Genomic DNA, 21975 nt, shown 5'->3' with positions numbered 1-21975 from the left:
TTTATTTTCGAAGCTTTCTCCAGTGATTTTTTTTATAAATAAACGATTTTTAATAATATCGATTTTTTTCGGTTTTAATGAATAATAAATTATAAACAGGTGGATACGTTCATTAATTTTCAAAGTAGTCACTAAAACTTTAAAAGGAGTTTTGTTCCAATTTATTTATCCATTCTATTTGTTTGCTTATTCAAGAAATTAATTGTTTTCAAAAGACGAAAAAAAAAGTAGTTAAATTTGGCGATTTAAATAAATTTCCGGTAAAACTGAAACGTCATATCCGGCTACAACGGAATCCACTTGACACTTGTCACTTGTCAAATTCTAAACACAAAAACTATGGCAGATTTCGGCGATAATTTCGATCAATTAGACGTAGATCCTGCAGCGGAATTCCTCGCCCGCGAACAATCGGAATTAGCTGGACTTGAGGATGAATTGAAACCGGCGGCGGCGGTTACGATTCCCCCAATAAATGGAAGTGAGTAAGAACTTAACCTAAAAAATCGTTTTCGCGTAAAAGGGGCGTCGCTAAATAACTAAATAGGTCGCATGAGATGTGTTTAATTCTGTGTTAATTGCACTTAATTGCATTTTTGCTTTTTCTAATTTCCTTATTGGTTGCTGTATCATTTTATAAGTGTAGCTTTACGTGTAGATGGTGCCCCAATCCACCTCGTCAACGAAAATTCTGGGTCAAGTTTTGAGATGATTGACAATCTAGAACAGGACATCAATTTGGATTTTGGAAAACCCAGCAACGGTGGTATGTCAATTTTGCTGCTTTCTTTTTACCCTTGATTATAATTTTTATTCTTGCACTATCTACTTATGTAGAAGATGTTTAACGTTTTTTATTTGCATGATCTTTTATTAAACATTTTCTTTTCATTCTCTTTTCTGTTCCTATCCTATTAGATGATTATTCTTTTGAGCATGATTATGGAAATACAGGTGAGAATTTAAAATGAACTCATAAAATTAATATTTTACTTTTGTGATACATCTAAATTTATAGTTTCATCTTCACCCCCACTGATGAAGCATGAATTGAAAGAGGAACCTGAAAAAATTCGGAAATGGAGGGAAGAACAAGTGACCCGTTTAGAGGAAAAAGGTGATTTAAAAGTGTTTGTTGATGAGTTAATTTCATTTATGTGTTAAATAGATAAAGCTGAGGAAATAAAGAAAGAAGAATGGAGAGAAGTTGCAAAAAAAGAGCTGGAGGATTGGTATAAGAATCATGCAGAACAAATTGCTAAAACCAAAGCTGCTAATAGGTAAGAAAAACATTAAATAATTAATTGATTGTTTAAAAATAAAATTATTTATGCAATCAGAGAATCAGCAAAGTAAGTCTTTCTTTACTGGAGTAATTTGATTAAATTAAAATGAAATTCTAATAATTGATTAATTTTTTAGGAATGCTGAAAAACAATTTGTAGCAGATGATAATGAAATAGAACCAGGAACTGAATGGGAGCGAATTGCAAAACTTTGTGATTTTAACCCAAAAGCTAAACAAGGAAGTAAAGATGTTTCTCGTATGCGTTCCATTATTTTACAATTAAAACAATCCCCAATAAATTCAAAGGCATAATCAACCCAACTTAATAAAAAAAAATAAAGTGGGGATAAAAGCGTCTATGAAATAAAAAAAAATTAACATAAATTTAAAAAAAAAACCGTCTTGTTTTAAGTCTAATATATATATATTTTGTAAATGTAATAATTTAGTTTCATTCTTTTTATTATGCCTTGAAAGAAAATGAACCGGCTAAAATATTTGATCTATTCATTATTTTTTACATAGTTAATTATTATTAATATTGATAATTAGGTAGTAAAAGTGTATTTGAGAATGAAAAAGTGTAATTAAAAAAAAATATAGTTGTTGCGACATTAAAATGATTTTTTTTTTTAATTAATATAAGTTAAAATCAATATAAATATTTTTCACCAGTGTATTGACCATGTAAACTGCTTTAAATTCTTCAAATGCGTTTCTTGATCTCCCAAAGACATTTGACCTAGAAAAAGAGGTTTAAATAAATAAATTATAGCTTTTTAAAAATTTATTTAAAAAAAAAAAAAACATTTTTGATATACAATTATAATTTATTTACATATTTATGACTGTGTGAGACAAATATCACAATTTTTATGAGGTTCATTTTAAAAAATTGCTTTTATCACAATTTTATATATTAGTTAATTAATATGTTTGTTTAATTTTGATTACAAATAAAAATAACCCTTTTAAAACAAGTTTAAATATTAATTATTAAAATGATTTTAATCTAAACAATAAAACTTCTCTTATATTTTCAAGTTCAATAAAAAATATTGCAAAATATTTTGAAAGTAATTTATGATTTTGTAAAAAAATTAATGAAAAACCAAGGATGGTAGAATTTAAGAGGACTGCTAGAATGGAATTGAATGGAAGATACACTTGAATTGAAGCAAGGAGATCTCTTCAACCCAACCCTGTTTCACATAACTTCTTCTATTGACTTCCTTCAGATTCTCTCCCCATCCTTTTCTATCCATAGTCACTCTCTTCCAGTTCCTGATGCTGAGGTTACTTCTCATGTCCTTCTCCATCTTGTACCTGGATCTCCATTCCCCGTCTTCTTGCTTTGGAATATGACTTATTATTGAGAACATTTGAGTTCCTTTTTATACGTAGTTTTACTGTAGTTATTGGTTAATAATATACAGGGTGTTTCAAACGTCTGGAATATAGCCAATAACTTCGCCATTTCATTCATTCTATGGCAACCAACTTGTTTTACAATTGTTATTTCAAATGGTTTTTTTACAAATTTTGATACAGGATAAATAAGAAAAAATCGAGAAAGAAAGCGTTCTCTGAAAATATTAAATCAGCAAATTAGAATCAAAGTAGGCACCGAAATAACGCCGTTGACAGCTTTAAATGTCAAGAAATTGACAGTTTCAACAATTATGAATTATTAATAATGATTTGATATGTTCATAGCATAGAGGGATTTATCCTCTATCAAAGTATGTAAAAAAATGTATGCATCCCATTTAAGATAATAATGTTGGTTGCCATAGCAACGAAACAAAAAAACAATACAAACAAGCAAATATCGCAAAAAAATGCGCCACGAATAATAAAGAAACTTGTATTTGAAACATTTTTCTTTAAAACCACAAATGGCGAAATTATTGGCTATATTCCAGACATTTGACACACCTGTATATCATATACAATATCTAGTTTTAATGCTTTAATAAAAACTGTAGATGACCACCATGCATGGGTCTAAATTGACCCGTTATGGTCGTCTATGCTTGTTATATTATTTTGGTCGTACAAGGGTTAATATTGGCCCTAGAATACTTTTATATAAACGTATTTTATTGTTGGGGTGTAAACCACGCGATCTATACAGGGTTGCCCATTGAAAACGAGCTGAAGGGAATAACTGCCAGGGAAATATTATATCGAAACCTGAAACAAGTCAAATCTGTTTCTCAGGGGGACAACTTTTTACGCAAAAATTATACCTCAAACTTTACCTTCCTAAGCGGGGGTGTTATCCCTCAATGTTTTTCAAATGGGAAGGGTTGTTATAGCTCTTGTCCTTATTGATACAATATAAAAAAAATGGTTAGTTAGAATCTTTCAATTTTCACTAAACATAAAAAATATTTCAAGAAGAAAAATTAAAAAAGAAACTTGTTTTTGTGTTGTATGAATAAGGACAAGACCTATAAAATGATGTATCGCTTAACCACCCTTCTCATTTGAAAAACTATGGGGGATGGCACTCCTGCTTAGGACGATAAAGTTTTCAACCAAATCTTTCCCTGGCAGTTTTGCCCTTCAGCTCGTTTTCAATGGACCACCCTGTATATATGGAGAACGGTAAACATGTTTTGTTTGTCTGTGTAATCCTTCTTCAGACTTCCGGCTCCTTGCTACCATTTTTTAATAGTTTGACCCCCAGATATGTGAAATCATTCACCATTTCCAAGTTAGTATACCCGATGCTTAGATTTTGCAGAGTTCTGCCAAAGCGTTTGGGTTAAAAGTTTGGTTTTCTCTGCATTTATTAATAGACCCACTTGTCGCGTATTGTCTTCCAGTTTGATAAATACACTGTGTTAATTAATTATCGTAACCCACGTGACCTGTGTAATATTGGCTGCATATCTCAATATGTAGTGGTAGCTTGGATAATTTTAAATTAGTAACCAGATGTTGATAGCTGATCGTACGTTATTGTGATTGTCGTACGCTTTGTGAGTTTCTTAAAATTACGACAGTTCTGTTTAGAACTATCATAATTTCTAGCGGTTGCTTTAAGCGGTAAGAAAGTTATTATTTAAATAAAAGGATAGAAAGTTAGCCTTAGTTAACCTTTTTATGTTTAAAGTATTTTTTTAATTATTAAAATATATCAAAATAAATTTTAAACGACTTTTAAAGTTAATGAATTGTCGCCATCGTTTTTAGGAACTTTCGTCGCGTTGCAATACCAATCTGTGATATTGGTTGCATACTTTGTCGGGTACGATAATTAATTAACACACTGTATTTCCTTCGCTGTCGTTGTTGCTCTTCTCATTATATTATTGTCGTCAGCATATGTTGCTGCTATTTGTAAGGACTTATTATTCAAGATGTTTGAATAATATTGATCGACATTTTTATTATGACGTATTCCAAGGTGATATTGAGGAGAGCAAGGGGCTATCCATCACCCTGTTTCAATCCTTGTGTTATGTGAATTTCGAATGAGTTGGTCTTCTGTATTCTGACATACCCTGAGCCATAGGCTTGTGTTTGAGTATCTCTTTAGCACACTAAATAGCTGGTCAATAGTGGATTTACATAACTAGTTTTTTTTTAAACTTTTTTAGATTTAACTATTCAATCATACAAACTTTCTACAGGATGTCGCAGCAAGACCGGTCATTAGACGTCTGGGGTTTTGGCCAAAATAAAAATTTGAGAATTCAGACTTAAGTATTATCAATTGCGTTCTCTTCAACTAAAATATAAAAGCGCGATAAAGTTCGTAGTATGATTCCTAGATCTTCTTTGGTAGCTCGAAATAAGCCACGGTACTACATTTTTTGGTCAGTTTAACACGTGATTAATTCGTCCAAAATGCAAAAACTTTGCTTCTATTCTTCTAAATTTACCTTTTGTCTTCGGAGGTAAATGTGGATAGTTTTCATTAAACATTCTGCAAGTTCTATCAGAGAATAACCAGAAATGACACTGACGTCGATTCGTTTGATGTTGGCGGCACCCAAGGTTTATACAGGCTGGTCCGTTACTAATGGGACACAGAGCAACAGTGAATTCCTTACATTAAATTATTACGATTTAACCCAATTTATGTTAGTCCAATTGTTAATAACAACGAAGATACAGATGGTTAAAGTTAATACTTTATTTTCGTTTTTCTTTAATAATTTCGTTGTCTCTTACATTATGAACATGAAAATTGGTACATTATCATTTTTTAATACAATAAATAATAATTTGGTGTTAGTTTTGATTTATCTTTCAGATGGCGCTGTCTACCTTAAAAAACCACCCTTAAAGTAGTCATATCTTTTTCATCGTTAAAATTTTTACAACTCACATAACATAAAACAGTTTCTCAGACATTTTTACATAAATTTAGTATATAGTTCCCGAGATAATCACTGTTTAAGCGCACATTGCAAAATTTCACTATGCTCAATAAACATTAGTTGGCGGTGAAAAAGTCTTTATTTACAATTGGACTAAGATAAATTGGGTTAAATCGTCAATTGTTAATAATAACGAAGATAGAGTTGGTTAAAGTTAATACTTTAATTTCGTTGTTTTTTTAATAATTTCGCTTTTTCTTAAATTATGAACATTAAAATTTTTATATTATTACTTTTTAAGACGATAAATGATAAATTAGTATAGTTCTGATCTATCTTTCAGATATAATTTAACTATCCACAAACATAAGTTGATGTTACAAAAATATTAACATAATTACTATATTAAAAATCGATTTGAATAACGACTATAATTTATTTAAACATTTTAATAATAATAACATCGAACAAAAAGAGGAAACAATAATAACAATTAAAATGAACTGCATTAGAGTAAGTGTTCAAAGTGACCACCGTTAGCTTCAATGCATTTTCCAATCCGTTTAGAAAATGATCTTCTTATGTTAAATAATATTTGTTCTTTCCTAATGATATCCACTGCCTTTACAATTTTTTGCCACAGTTCCTCACGAGTTTCAGGATTGTCTTTGTAAACAAGGGATTTTACAAATCCCCATACGCAAAAATCCATAGGATAAAGATAAATTGGGTTAAATCGTAATAATTATATGTAAGGAATTCACTGTTGCTCTGTGTCCCATTAGTAACGGACCACCCTGTATATTAAAGGTTGTCTAAGTTCCTATGCTGCAATACTTTGATTTTAGTTTGTGGGCGAGGGGCAAGAGCAGGAGTGTTTCGTGACATAAGCGATCACGGATTGCGCACGCAACCTCATGGCCATGTGGTGCTCCATGCATTTGTTTAATTTGAATTGCTTGGCGGTATTATTTTCCACATGTGACGTAATGCGTAGTATGGTTGCGTACGAACCTAGACAACCTTTTATATATAAACCTTGGGCGGCACCTCGTTTTGTGACCTCGATTTAAAATCCGCCATCTTATCACCAGTACTTACTATCACGATACTTAGAACTAGAATCATTCAGGTTTAGCCGTCTTTAGAGACGTGTGGCTAAACCCAAATGATTCTAGTTCTAGGTCTAGTGTTAATTCTAGTCTTAATTGTTATTAATCGCTAGATTGTTGTATATTTTTATTGAAGTAGTTGAAAGGTTAAATATACGTATTAGAAAAGTACGTATATTAGATTATATAGTAGAACTAGAATCGTTTGGGTTTAGCCGTCTTACGAGACGTGAACCAGAAGTGACATTAGCGGTATCCTGCCAATAGCAACATACCTTGATAACTCGCTATAATATGGCGTCAGATTTCGCGGGATACTGCCACTGTCACTTCTGGTTATTCTGTGGTTCTACTAAGAACTTTGTCGCACTTTCCGTGTATAAAAATAAATTAAGGATTTCTGCATTTGTATAAACATTATTTACGTTATTAATATCCATGTTAACTGGTTTTATACTCACAAGCATCAAACAACGTAAATCAGACTTTGACGTTTGTCAATAAGTGTCAATAAGTCATTAAACATTTCTTTTCCATGGCACACTAGGTTAATATCAATATATGTAAGCATTTTTCAAAAAACCTAATTATTTCCCAAACTATTAATGTTAGGTGTAGAACATATGGAGTATAAAAGATGTAAAATGAGACGACTAAGTAATAAAATATGGGGGGTGCTATTTAAAAAAAAAAGTTATGGTACTTCAAAATTTTCGAAAAGTTAACGTGCCATGGTAAAGTGACAAAATGATCTAGATAGCCGTTCTCAGCACCAAAACATACTCCATTATGTTGCTTAAGCATGTTCTGAATCCTAAATTGATATCTCAAAAATCGAATATTCTCTGATTTATTGAACAAATGTCTGCTGGAGCAGATTTTTCTAGAAAAATTCGAATAACTCGAGAACGGCTGAATCTAATTAAAAAAGTAAAATTATTCGTTAGCCTTGAAAACAGATAAATCTAAACTAGTAAAAAAAATAACGTATGTAGCGACTTCCGGTATAACCGGAAGTGTTAGAAATCTGAAAATATTTTAGTCGAAGAGAACGCAACTGATAATATTTAAATCTGAATTCTCAAATTTTTATTTTGGCCAGAACCCTAGAAACGTCTAATGATTGAAACACCCTGTATATAAAATACCAAAAAGGGAATATAATTCTCTACAAATCATCTATAAATGGAATTAATTTGAATCATTCTGCAAAATTTTTTTTATTGAACTTAAAACATTATCATTGTGATCAATTAATTAAAAAAAAATAATAATAAAGGGGTTAACCTAAATTAAACATACCTGCTATTCGGCTACAATCATTAAAAACCAACACCTCCAAATCTTTACAATGCTCAACAATTAATTGAAGGACATTATTTGATAATTGTGAACAATCATTTAATCTTAACTCCTTCAAATACTTTCCACTAGGTCCCAAAACTAAGTTTTGAATACCTTCATCACACACCTATTAAAAAAAATCGATTTAATTAACAAATCATATATAAATTTGGCCAAATTATTTTACATTTGTCTTTGATAAAGTTACCCATAATAATTGATCACTTTTCGATAAAATACTAATCGATTTTGAAGTAACTTGATCGCACGAATTAATATCTAATCCAGCTAATTTTTTGCAATGTTCAGTAATACACAAAATGACATTATCGTCAACAGCATTACATCTAGGTAAGCAAATGATGTGTAAGTGTGGTAGACAAGGAAATAATTTTAATAATCCATTCGTTGATACACTGTTGGTATTCCAATTATGTAGAGTTAAATAAAGTTCGTGTAAACCACGACAAATACTGATTATTTCTAATATTTCATCATCAACATGTACTTGAGTTAGATTTAACGATTTAGTTCCTGGGTGAACCAATAATTTTAATATCGTTTTAAAATCAATGTTTTTCCAATATTGTTGGCTGACCAAAAATCGTTTTAAAAGTTTGTCTTTCAATTTAACGGGCAAATAAAGGAGATCGGTTTGGTATAGAGATTCTTTGAGATGATCCACGACGAAATAAGTACACCTAAAAGAATTAATTTTGACATAACCTAAAAAAAATTTCGATTACTTTAATTAACTTACAAAGAGGTTAACGAAGGTACACTTCTCGTTATTATAACTCTGGACATTTTCTTGCTACATTTGTGTAAATGTTAATGTAAATAATATTCTTGTAATAGCTATAAAATATGTATGAAATATTGTCAATTGTACAATAAAGTGACGTTTTGTAAAATGAATCAAATCAAGTTAAACGTCATAATTAAATAAGAAATAAATTAAAAATAAATTAATTTAATAACTTTGTTTATTAAAATTAAATTATTTTTATTATTATTAATTAAAAAAGAAAAAAAATAAATTAAAAAGAAGGTTCCACCGAGATTTGAACTCGGATCGCTGGATTCAAAGTCCAGAGTGCTAACCATTACACCATGGAACCTACATATACAACGTTTATTAATAAAACACCTTCAAAACTCAATCCCCTTTAATAATAATTATTTTAATTTAATTAACTTAATTAAATATCTTAATTATCGTGTTAATAAATAATCAAAATAAAAAGATAATTTGAATCACAAATTAAAATTAAATCTAAAATTATTCGTAGACAACTTCACTCGCATCCTAAATTCAACATAACCTAAACTGTCACTTTTTCTTTAATCGAGAAATCAAAATTTTCATTAAATAATTTTAATCTCAATATGACCGATTTCGGGGATTCGTTTCAAGCCGGTTTGGATGGTCCAAAACCGTCAGGTGATAAAGAATTACAAGAATTTTTAATGGTAGAGAAACAGAAAGCGCAATTTAATGCTCAGGTGAGGTTATGTCACGTTGCTTTTAAAAATTTTTAAGTTTTAATTTCTTATAGATTCACGAGTTTAACGATTTTTGCTGGGATAAATGCGTCGATAAACCAAGTAATAAGTTGGATAGCAAGACTGAAACTTGTTTAACAAATTGCGTCGATAGATTTATTGATGTTTCTTTATTAATCACGAATAGATTTGCACAATTATTACAAAAAAGTGCTGCATCTTGAATGAATCTTGTTACGAATTTAAACAAAAATGTGTAGTATTTAATTAAAACATACAATACAGTGTAATTATTAATATTGTATGAAAGAACGGTTTTTATTCATTGTTTTTTTCTATTAGTAATGTAATTATCGAAATAAAAAATGATTAATAAAGATCATTGTATTTTGTATTTCTAGTTTATTGATTGTGAAATTAGATTAAAAGCAAAACAACTCCAAGAAATGAGGGGTTTTACAATGATCTTTCTAGAGACAGGAAGTCTATAAAACTTTCCTTTTAAATAGGCTATCAATCAATTATAAGGTTTTGTTTAGATTTCAGTTCATTCAGATGTAATAAACAAAGCGAAATATTGTAGTTCTTGTAATCAATTTCGTAAATGTGGTAATTATAATTCATTGTAAGCGACAACGACGCCAAATAGTAAACTTATATGCGTGTTTTAATGTATTTGCCAGCACAAGTTTAACATTTGACCCTGTTTATAAGTGAGCAAAAAAAGTTATTGTTTGCGAGCTCGCGTTTATATGCCATGCTCCTTCATCAGCTATTTAATTATGATGTACTAATGTACAAGGTTTTGGACTTCTAACTATAAGTAAATAATCCTTTGAGACAAATATATATAAAAAATCTTTTAATAAAGGGTAGCTTCTTATATTAAGACTGCTTTATCACAAGTAATAGAAAGAATGAATAATTTATTAACTAAGTTAATGATCAATTTAATAATGATAATCAATAATTATGCACTGTAAGTAATTAAGGAATATTTGCTTATTAATCATTTCCGGATAAGATAACATTAATTTTCGATATCTTATTAATTAAAAAACGTATTAATCTTAATTCTAAACTAAATTTTGGATGTAACTTTCTTATTATTAGCATAATTATTTAAATAATAATTTAAACAATTCTAATTCCATCTTTAGTAAGTTTTCTTGTGTAGTTTTCTTCAAATTATTTTGTAAACACTATTTAGGAATTTCTAGGTTTTTATGTCATAATAAATTGGATGATTATAAACATAAATCCATTCAATTAAGAATAGTTAATGAGAAAATTCCAACTCCAGACGTTAACAACAAATGTAGTAATGTGTAAAATTTCCTCTTCTTCATTATTTATACAATTAGTCTCTAATTCGTCTTAAATTATTTATCTCTGCTTGAAGATATTTCCTTGTTTTCAGAATTATAATAATTTCAACTTTAAATATAAGATTCTATTTCAACTATTAGCCATTTTATCAAAGATTTTATCAAATGACAAGTAGTACATTTATTTCTTATCAGACAATCTACTATATTTCATTAGGGCAACATCTTTGAGAAGATTCTGATACATATTATTGAAACATGAAATGTTTCTCAATTATTTGAAATCATAGATCCCATTTCCAAAGCCCTTCAATCCGAAAGTTATGACTTAAAAAAGCTAGTACTTTATTAAATAACCTTTTAGATAGACTGTTAGAAATGCGAAGTCAAAACTCATTTACTAGATTATTAAATCGAGCGAAAGATCAGGCAAAACAGTGGAATATAACACCTCATTTCAAAAATAAAAGAAGAAGAATTAAGAAGCGTTTTTTTGATGAGTTGTCAGAAGATGCAAAAATATCGGATCCAGAATCGTATTTCAGAGTCAACATATTTTATTGCTGTTATATTGATTGCTAAAACAAAACAAAGATTTCAGGCATTGCTTAATTTGAATAATATATTTGACGTTTTTCAACTGGATAAATTACTTTCATTTTCAAATGAAGAAATACAAACTAAGACAGCAAATTTGGCCAGCAAATATCAAAAGGATTTAACACTTGATTTACATAATCAGCTAATTACTTTCAAAAGTTGCTTAAAATCTGAAATTCAAAAATCCACACAGTTAAAGATCTTGTAGAATTGCTTGTTACAAAATTCAATAGCCTCACCTCTAGCTTCCCAGAAGTTATAACAGCATGTTTTATATTTTTGACGCTTTCAGTTACAACCGCAACTGCTGAAAGAAGCTTTTCTAAATTGAAGCTCATTAAAACATACTTAAGGACATCTATGGAACAAGATCGACTATCGGATTTATCAATACTGTCCATAGAAATCATAAATCATAAATGTTTTTGCCGAAATGAAGGCCAGAAAAGAAATTATTTAAAAACGTAGCATTTTTAGTTATTTACACATACAGGGTGTCTCAGCGAGACCAGTCATTAGACGTTTCAGGGGTTCTGGCGAAAATAAAAATTTGAGAATTCAGACTTAAGTATTATCAATTACGATCTCTTCGTCTAAAATATTTTCAGATTTCTTGCACTTCCGGTTATACCGGAAGTCGCCACCAACTTTATTTTTTTAAATGGAACACCCTGTATATTTTTACATATTTGGATTTATCTGTTTTCAAGGTTTATAAATAACTTTACTTTTTGCAATTTGATTCGGTCGTTCTCGAGTTATTCGAATTTTTCTAGAAAAATCTGCTCCAGCAGACATTTGTTCAAAAAATCAGAAAACACTCAATTTTTGGGATATCAATTTAGGATTGAGAACATGCTTAAGCAACATGATGGAGTATGTTTTGGTGCCGAGAACTGCGGTCTAGAACGTTTGATCACTTTACTATGGCACGTTAACTTTTCAAAATTTGGAAGTACCATAACTTCATTTTTTTAAATGGCACCCCCCATATTTTATTTTTTAGTTGTCTTCGGTGCCTCATTCTACATCTTTTATATCCCATATGACCCACACCTAATATTAATAGTTTGGGAGATAATTAGGGTTTTTTGAAAAATGCACACATATCATATGGATATTTAGCCTAGTGTGCCATGAAAAACAAGCCTTCTCAATGAGTTCTTGTCAAAGACTCACTTGTTTACGTCACTTGATGCATGTGAGCTAATAATTATCTGTTATGTCCCTTAATATTAGTACTGAAACGAGTTAAAATCGATAACAATAACGAAAGTAATATTTACACAAATCAAGAAATTCTTAATTTATTTTTTATGCATGAAAAGCGCGACAAAATTCGTAGTATAATTCCTAGATATTCTTTGGCAGCTCGAATTGAGGTGTTGGGACTGGGCTCGAAATAAGCCAAGGTATTCACCTCTTCCGTTGCATTATCTACTACATTTTTTGGTCAGTTTAACACGTGATTAATTCGTCCAAAATGCAAAAAATTTGCTTCTATTCCTCTAAATTTACCTTTTGTCATCGGAGATAAATGTGGATAATTTTCATTAAACATTCTGCAAGTTCTACTAAGAACTTTGTCGCACTTTTCATGCACAAAAATAAATTATGGATTTCTTCATTTGTATAAACATTATTTACGTTATTAATATCCATTTTAACTGGTTTTAGACTCACAAGCATCAAACAACCTAAATTAGACTTTGACATTTATCAATAAGTCATTAAACATTTGTTTTCCATGGCACACTAGGTTAATATCCATATGATATGAGCATTTTTCAAAAAACCCTAATTATTTCCCAAACTATTAATGTTAGGCATAGGACATATGGAATATAAAAGATGTAAAATGAGACGCTGAAGACGACTAAGTAATAAAATATGGGAGGTGCCATTTAAAAAAATGAAGTTATGGTGCTTCCAAATTTCGAAAAGTTAACGTATCATAGTAAAGTGACCAAACGATCTAGACAGCCGTTCTCGGCACCAAAACATACTCCATCATGTTGTTTAAGCATGTTCTCAATCCTAAATTGATATCTCAAAAATTGAGTGCTCTATGATTTTTTGAACAAATGTCCGCTGGAGCAAACTTTTCTAGAAAAATTCGAATAACTCGAGAATTGCTGGTTCAAATTGCAAAAAGTAAAGTTATTTATAAACCTTCAAAACAGACAAATCCAAATATGTAAAAATATACAGGGTGTTCCATTTAAAAAAATAGAGTAGGTGGCGACTTCCGGTATAACCGGAAGTGCTAGAAATCTGAAAATATTTTAGATGAAGAGAACGTAATTGATAATACTTAAGTCTGCATTCTCAAATTTTTTGTTTGGCTAGAACCCCAAAAACGTCTAATGACCGTTCTCGCTGAGACACCCTGCATAGTTTATATCATATACATAAGTTTAGTTTATAAGTATTATCGTTTTTGCGACTATATATGTGTTCTTTATTACCCCAAAAAGGGCCCCCGATATTTTATTGATACAGGGCCCCTTCATGGCTAGCTACGCCACTGCATTTCATCAAAGATTTTATCAAATGGCAAGTAGTACATTTATTTCTTATCAGATAATCTACTATATTTCATTAGGGCAACATCCCAGTAAACAAATTTGCGTTTCAGAAACATTTCTGATACATATTATTGAAACATGAAATGTTTCTTCGACAAATTTCTGAAACATAGGTGAAACGTGTCTGAAACTGCTAATTTCCGGCCCTTTTTATGTTTCATTGAAACGTTTCTATTGAAATGTTTCTGCAACATACAGTTGACAATTACGGTACATTACTGAAATGTTTCAATAACGGTTTTGTTGGCCTTTAGCATCTGCATCCCAGACAACATGCTCATACATGCTTCATCAGAACACATGCATATGCTGAGGAAGATTTTTTTTTTATTTAAGTTTATTGCTACCAAATCAGCAATACATTCCACAAACAATTAAATTTTTAACAATAGTACAATTACATATATCACATTACAATACAATACATTTTATTTCCTATCCTACCCCTCTCCATCTCTTCCCCGCATCTCCCTACGCTGCCTTGTCGCCACCACCTCCCTCATCCATTCTCTTCCCTCTGCCCCCTCCCCCAGCACCTGCTTCCAGCCGATCACCTCCTCTCTTAGCTCGTCACACTCCCTCAGTAGGTGCTCCAACGACTCCCACTCCCCCCCACATAGCCTACAACCCCTCTCATCATCTCTCATCCAATACCTATTCGCTCTCTCCTCATTGCCGCATCTGAATCTTGCCACCATCCTCTTCCCCTCCTCATCCCCCTCCACCGACAGGTACTTCGGCAATCCCTCCGTTATTATTTCCTCGTACTTAGGGTTGTACCTGCTCTCCCTTATCTGCCCCCTTCTTTCTTGCCTCTGTACATCTCTATCCCTGCTCTCCAGCTCTTTCCACATCTCAATCCCTTCCCTCCTTCTATCATCTACCGCTTTCACTGAGTACCCCACCCTTCTGAAATATTCCTCCCTCCCTCGTTACCCGTCACCCCCTTTCCCTGCCTTAATCTCTTTCCAGCACTCCCCCAAAATTTTACATTGAGACCTCCCTTCAACCCTCTCCTCAAAACGTACCGCCCTTTTACCCGCCTCCACTCTTAACTTATCAACCTTCACCTCTTCTCTGACTATGTACTCCGGCTCCCTCTCTTTTGCCAACCAAAAACCCATCTCCAATACCTAGCCTGTACGCCTTCCAACAGCCCTTGCTCTTTCCACCCCCAAAGCTCCGCCCCGTACATCATAACACTTCTAATCAAGCACTCGAATATCATCTTCCTTTTTCCCATATCCCTTCCAAATAATCTCTCTCCCCACCCCCAGACCTGCCCCATCACCTTATTCGCCTTTTTTGCCATTGCCCTCACATGCGCGCCTTCCTTGTTGTGCTCTCTAAATCTGTACCCCAAATATGTGTACTCCCTCACCTCCTCTATCTCCTTCCCTTCCCACCTCCAGTCTTCGCTCTTCCTTCTACCCATATGCTGAGGAAGCATTTCTGAGCATACCACCCGGGAATGAATATTCCTTAAGGAATGTTACGTAAGGTTAGTTCTGTTTACAAACATTAATTATAGCGTGAAGTTTTCTTTAGTAATTAGTAATGCCAATCATAGCGTGAAGTTTTCTTTTGAAATGCCAATTAAACCGTGAAGGAATGTTACTTAAGGTTAGTTCTGTTTACAAACATTAATTATAGCGTGAAGTTTTCTTTAGTAATTAGTAATGCCAATTATAGCGTGAAGTTTTCTTTTGAAATGCCAATTAAACCGTAAAGGAATGTTACCTTAGGTTAGTTCTGTTTACAAACATTAATTATAGCGTGAAGTTTTCTTTAGTAATTAGTAATGCCAATTATAGCGTGAAGTTTTCTTTTGAAATGCCAATTAAACCGTGAAGGAATGTTAGGTAAGGTTAGTTCTGTTTACAAACATTAATTATAGCGTGAAGTTTTCTTTAGTAATTAGTAATGCCAATTATAGCGTGAAGTTTTCTTTTGAAATGCCAATTAAACCGTGAAGGAATGTTACCTTAGGTTAGTTCTGTTTACAAACATTAATTAATGTTTGTAAATATTCCAGACATGTTTCAGACACATTTGTAGCGAAATGTTTCAAATGAAATGTTTCTGTAGTTCTAAGATGTTTCATTTAATTCACTGTACGTTAAAATTGAAATGTTTCACAGAGGTTTCTTGTTTACTGGGATCTTTGAGAAGATTTATGGTGCTTCTTCATTATTTATACAATTAGTCTCTAATTCCTCTTAAATTATTTATCTTTGCTTGAAGTTATCTCCTTGTTTTCAGAGTTATAATAAATTCAACTTTAAATATAAGATTCTATTTCAACTATTAGCCATTTCATCAAAGATTTTATCAAATGACAAGTAGTCTTTGATTATATATAATATGGATTGAGTTAACTGAATATATCTACTAACAAAAATGTGGCTCAAGGTGAATAGACGCAGATGTAAAGCGATAATGTGAAAGTGTAACAAAGATAGACATAAAACGGTACTAAACAGACGGGCGCATGCGCACAAAAGTGTCAAACCTCTTCCATTTGACGTTTATCGTTTTGTTGTGTCACAGCCAGTCACACCGTTATGTTTAAAAATGTATTGTTTCGTGTGCAAAGTTCGCGATAATACAGTTTCACATCACCTGTAAGTATTATAAATGTTACTTCTAATTGATAGTTTTTTATCTTATAAATTAACGCACGCCCATTATATGTCAGTACGTTTCTATGTCTATCTTGGTTCGATCACCTTGCGCAAGCTATCTCTCTCGTTGGCTCAATCCATATTATATATAATCAAAGCAAGTAGTACATTTACTTCTTATCAGATAATCTACTATATTTCATTAGGGCAACATCTTTGAGAAGATTTATGATGGTGTGCCCAGTAAACAATTTGCGTTTCAGAAACATTTCTGATACATATTATTGAAACATGAAATGTTTCTTCGACATATTTCTGAAACATAGTTGAAACTGCTAATGTCCGGCCCTTTTCATGTTTCATTCTAATGAAACGTTTCTGCAACATACAGCTGACAATTACGGTACATTACTAATATGTTTCATTAACGGTTTTGAATTATTTCTGAAATATAATAGTTATTTATTGTGTAAGTGTTTTAGACAGCATTTTATTCACGCAAGAATGTTTATGTTTTAATAAAATGCATCTAAAACATGCATGCAATACAACGTTTTATCCACAATCACACTCATTTAGAATCAGCATCGTCAAAATTTGATCTGATGTTATCAAAAAATGATTTGACATTTCACTCTGACAGCGGCTGTCACCTCAAAAATCATTGCAATTAACTAAAAAAACATTGAGAGGTGTTGAATTGTTGCTATTTATTTTCGATTGTTTACCGACTCCATTTGTAACATATTTGTAAAAGTGTGAAAGTTGTAAAGGCAAAGTTGATGAAAAATGGAAGAAAGTGATATGGCAAATCAAACAATGAAATGTCTATTAATATAAACGTTAATGTTAATGTAAATAATAAATAGGATGTGATTGATTTAAGATTGTATTCTTCATTATTCCACTAGTGGAATAATAGTATATTAAAAAACAAGTTTCGTAAGACACGTTTGAAATGTACGAATTCAAGTTGAAAAACGAGTGGCGAAGCCACCAGTTTTTTAATGAATGAGTGCTAAGTCTTATGAAACGTGTTTTTATACTATTTTTTGTAATTCGCGTTTTTATCCTTTTCTTTCTCAAAAATAAAATAAATGTTGACAATGTATGTTGGTAACACCGTAACACTTGAAAATAGAAATTTGAATTGACAAGTAGAATCTGTCAAAACACAAAATGTATTCACCTGACAAAAATGTTTGATGTACACCTCCCAAAATAAGAGAAATTGCTCAGAGTTCAATGTCCTCATCATTGTGGACCTTGTATTCAATGCTAAGAACGTGTTTAAACATCCATAGATAAACATTGTCACATTGACAACTAGAAAAATTAATGATCCAATGTCACCAACTTGAACTGGTACCATAAAATGTTTCTAAAATCTCATTACAGCATCGGATGCTGTAAGGAGTTTCATTACAGCACTCGTTGGAGTACTGTTATAGCTTTCATTACCGTCGCGAATTACAAAAAGTAACTTTATTCCACTACTATCCGTGCAAAAAGTCAAGGCCCCTCACTTTAGAGATCTATATCTTTGCAACCGTTCGATAAAAAAAATTGCGACAAAGTTTGTTGTAATTACTGAACATTTCTACGTAACATGAGCTAATTTGAAAATTTTCGGATCCACGGTTTTCTTTTTATCACGAGTTAAATGAAAAAAGTACCCGATTTTTGAGAATACCGGCAACTTTATCAACTTTGCGATTTTTTTCTCGAAAACTATCGTACGAAAAAATTTTAATTTTGAACAGGTGGTAGCCTGACGTGTTCTTAATGAGTGGCATATTTTATTTTTTCGATATTCCATATAGTTTCATGGAAAATCGCGGTTTAGTAAGACGAGGGTGGATTTCCTCGCGGATTTGACCAAAATATATCAAATAATGTCGGTTGTCGGATTCCGTTATTAGTTTTTCAAAATTAGAGCTCCCTAATTTTTGAAGAGCGATTTAATGGAATTACAAATTAAAGAGAAACAGAAATAAGCTCTGCGGGGTGCCGGGGGTTCCGTCCAATCGGAACAGATGGTGTGTTCCAGACAGGACGTCGCGCCTTATTTCTTTATGTAGGTAAGATAAAGGCGCGACGTACTGTCTGGGATATATCATTTGTTCCGATTGGACGGAACCCTCCTCGAAGATATTCCAGATGCTTCTGCCACATATTTTAATGATTTTAATGAAATGTATTTGATATATATCTTTAGATACGTTTCGTAAAAATCACCTTCTTGTGTGTGTTTTAAATTTTATTCCATTTATCATATTGATCACAAGACTATTAAGTTGATTACGTTCCTCAAATGCTTTATTGGTTGCAGAGGACTTCTATAGAGAGTAAAGAACTAATTTGATTGTTAGTAACTACCATGCGCTCCATTTTCTGTTTCCATTTTTTTGATTTGACGCAAATTGTGATGCTGATACAAATGGTGTCCATATATATCCATCAAAATACCTTTATCTTCTTTGTTTATAACATCAAAATCTCTAAATCCCATTTCATCTTCACTCACATCAAAGTATTTTGTTCTTTCATGCACAATACACCTCCTTTTGCATCAATGTATAGACAATTTAATGTATAGACATTAAATTTCTGCGTTTACATGAGACATGAACCTTATTTTTGAGACTTTAAGTAATTACATTGATTATGATTCATTAAGACCTTTGGAGCTTCAGATAGAGTTAAAGTTTGATCCAATAACTGAAGCAAGAAGGACGCTGTACTTTTTAATACATTATTTAGTTGTAGTGGTTTATATCATTACATAGGCCTGTTTTGGTTTTGGTGTAATTTGATTGATAATAACTACCATGCGCTGAATTTCTTGTTTCCATTTTTTGATTTGATGCAAATTGTGGAGCTGATACAAAAACTCTAAATCCCATTTCATCCTCACTCACCTCAAAGTATTTTCTTCCTTCATGTACAATACACCTCTTTTTGCATCAAAGATTTTATCAAAGGGCAAGTAGTACATTCATTTCTTATCAGGCAATCCTCTTTCTTGCTATGTTTTATTAGGGCAACATCTTTGAGAAGATTTATGGTGGTGTAAGTCGTTATAGATTAGTTCAACCAGTTCCAATCTACAACTTGACTACCATAATCCAGAAGGAATGAAATATAGAGTACATATAGCATATTAAATGTATGCGCAGAAAGGTTTAGAACTGTTTGGAACTGCAGAACTCTTGCACTAAAATAGGTATTAACCTCAAACTTAATCGATAATATGTAAACAACGCAGTTAATAAGTACAGCGTAATTTTTGCTTCAGTTATTGGAAGAAACGCTTATAACTCTATCTGAAAAAGGAAGATATTAAAAAAGGTGATACTATTGAAGATATTATCTTCTACTTTCGCGGGTGAGATTTCATAAAACAAAATTTGACGCATCTTAATCAAATCTTAAGAATGTTCTAATTAAGTAATTAAGGAATATTTGCTTATTACTCATTTCTGGATAAGATAACATTAATTTTCGATAACTTATTAATTAAAAAACGTATTCATCTTAATTCCAAACTAAGTTTTTGATGTTTTTTATATTATTTATATTTATATTATCATTTTTGATTATAAACATAAATCCAATCAATTAAGAATGGTTAATGAGGAAATTCCCACTCCAGACGTTAACAACAAATGTAGTAATGTGTAAAATTTCCTCTTCTTAATTATTTATACAATTAGTCTCTAATTCCTCTTGAATTATTTATCTTTGCTTGAAGATAACTTCTTGTTTTCAGAGTTATAATAATTTCAACTTTAAATATAAGATTCTATTTCAAGTATTAGCCATTTCATCAAAGATTTTATCAAATGGCAAGTAGTACATTTATTTCTTATCAAATAATCTGCTATATTTCATTAGGGCAAAATCTTTGAGAAGATTTATGAAGGTGTGGATTGTTACAGCTAATTTACAACTTGACTATCGTAATCGAGTATCTTCTTGTGTGTGCTTTTATATGCACACTTTTGCAATTTATTTTGGAGTTTTGTTTGATTACAAGACTATTGAGTTCATAACGTCTTCCAAATGCTTTACTGGTTGCAGAGGACTTTTATAGAGACTGAAGAACTTGATTGATAATAACTACCATACGCTGAATTTTTTGTTTCCATTTTTTGATTTGCTACAAAATGTGGAGTTGATACAAAAACTCTAAATCCCATTGCATCCTCACTCACCTCAAAGTATTTTGTTCCTTCATGTACAATACACCTCATTTTGCATCAAAGTATGCAATGTATAGACAATTTAATGTATAGACATTAAATTTCTGCGTTTATATGAGAGACGAACCTTGTTTTTGAGACTTTAACTGAAGCAAGAAGGACGCTGTACTTTTTAATACATTATTTAGTTGTAGTTATACCATTACATAGGCCTGTTTTGGTTCAAGAGTTCTGAACAGTTCTGAATCTTTCTGCGCATACTTTGCATATTAAATGTATGCGCAAAAAGGTTTAGAACTGTTTGGAAATGCAGAACTCTTGAACTAAAACAGATATTAACCTCAAACTTAATCAAAGTTTTCATAATTTGAGCTTGATGTAAGATTTTATTTCAACTTAGCCATTTCATCAAAGATTTGATCAAAAGGCAAGTAGCACATTCATTTCTTATCAGGCAATCTTCTTTCTTGCTATGTTTCATTAGGGCAACATCTTTGAGAAGATTTATTAAGATAAATTAGTTCAACCAGTTATAACCTACAACTTGACTACCATAATCGAGAAGGAATAAAACATAGAGTACATATAGCATATTAAATTTATGCGCAGAAAAGTTTAGAACTGTTTGGAAATGCAAAACTCTTGAACCAAAACAGGTATTAACCTCGAACTTAACCGATAATATGTAAACAACGCAGTTAATAAGATAATTGCTTCAGTATTGGAAGAAACGCTTATAACTCTATCTGAAGAAGGAAGATATTAAAAAAGGTGATACAGTTGAAAATATTATCTTCTACTTTCTTGGGTGAGTTTTCATAAAATAAAATTTGACGCATCTTAATCAAATCTTAAGAATGCTCTAACATAACGTAGCTAATAACAAGGCCATCAGGTCAAATGATACAATGTTACTACGCATCGGAAAATGATTAAGATTTAAAAGAAAAAAAATAATTAAAAACATTTATTTAAATGTATAATGCAATAAAATAATGATATCTGACCGTTTGTTTTGAATGGGATATTTTTATTTTAACCAG

At 31.4% G+C, this 21975-nt stretch overlaps 3 protein-coding genes and 1 non-coding gene across 12 annotated transcripts; 2 read left to right on the top strand and 2 right to left on the bottom strand.

Moving 5' to 3' along the window:
• The first annotated feature begins 291 nt into the window (after positions 1–291).
• On the top strand, positions 292–1787 carry LOC111415285 (clathrin light chain). 9 transcript variants are annotated; one of them, XM_023046888.2, is made up of 7 exons: positions 292–481; positions 659–766; positions 919–954; positions 1019–1117; positions 1169–1280; positions 1341–1352; positions 1423–1787. In XM_023046888.2, exons 1-7 carry the CDS (start codon positions 340–342, stop codon positions 1598–1600), a joined length of 687 nt encoding a protein of 228 aa, XP_022902656.1. In that variant the 5' UTR covers positions 292–339; the 3' UTR covers positions 1601–1787. The 9 variants fall into 9 exon arrangements, with proteins under 9 accessions (XP_022902656.1, XP_022902660.1, XP_022902658.1 ...); XM_023046887.2 differs by having other exon boundaries at positions 294–481; positions 647–766; XM_023046892.2 differs by lacking the exon at positions 919–954.
• A 67-nt stretch (positions 1788–1854) lies between these two features.
• On the bottom strand, positions 1855–8996 carry LOC111415284 (protein AMN1 homolog). The gene is made up of 4 exons (XM_023046886.2): positions 8842–8996; positions 8269–8782; positions 8040–8208; positions 1855–2030 (listed from the first exon to the last, which is right to left on the bottom strand). The coding sequence occupies exons 1-4, from the start codon at positions 8886–8888 to the stop codon at positions 1957–1959; spliced, it is 804 nt and encodes a 267-aa protein (XP_022902654.1). The 5' UTR covers positions 8889–8996; the 3' UTR covers positions 1855–1956.
• Positions 8997–9130: 134 nt separating this feature from the next.
• On the bottom strand, positions 9131–9202 carry TRNAQ-UUG (transfer RNA glutamine (anticodon UUG)). The gene has a single exon. It is a non-coding gene; the product is annotated as a tRNA-Gln (tRNA).
• A 188-nt stretch (positions 9203–9390) lies between these two features.
• Positions 9391–9981, top strand: LOC111415287 (translocase of inner membrane 8). The gene is made up of 2 exons (XM_023046897.2): positions 9391–9587; positions 9641–9981. The coding sequence occupies exons 1-2, from the start codon at positions 9471–9473 to the stop codon at positions 9809–9811; spliced, it is 288 nt and encodes a 95-aa protein (XP_022902665.1). The 5' UTR covers positions 9391–9470; the 3' UTR covers positions 9812–9981.
• Positions 9982–21975: the final 11994 nt, after the last annotated feature.

This window comes from Onthophagus taurus, chromosome 11, assembly GCF_036711975.1.
Source record: "Onthophagus taurus isolate NC chromosome 11, IU_Otau_3.0, whole genome shotgun sequence".
Lineage (NCBI taxonomy): Eukaryota > Metazoa > Arthropoda > Insecta > Coleoptera > Scarabaeidae > Onthophagus > Onthophagus taurus.
This window is presented reverse-complemented; position numbering and strand designations above follow the sequence as displayed.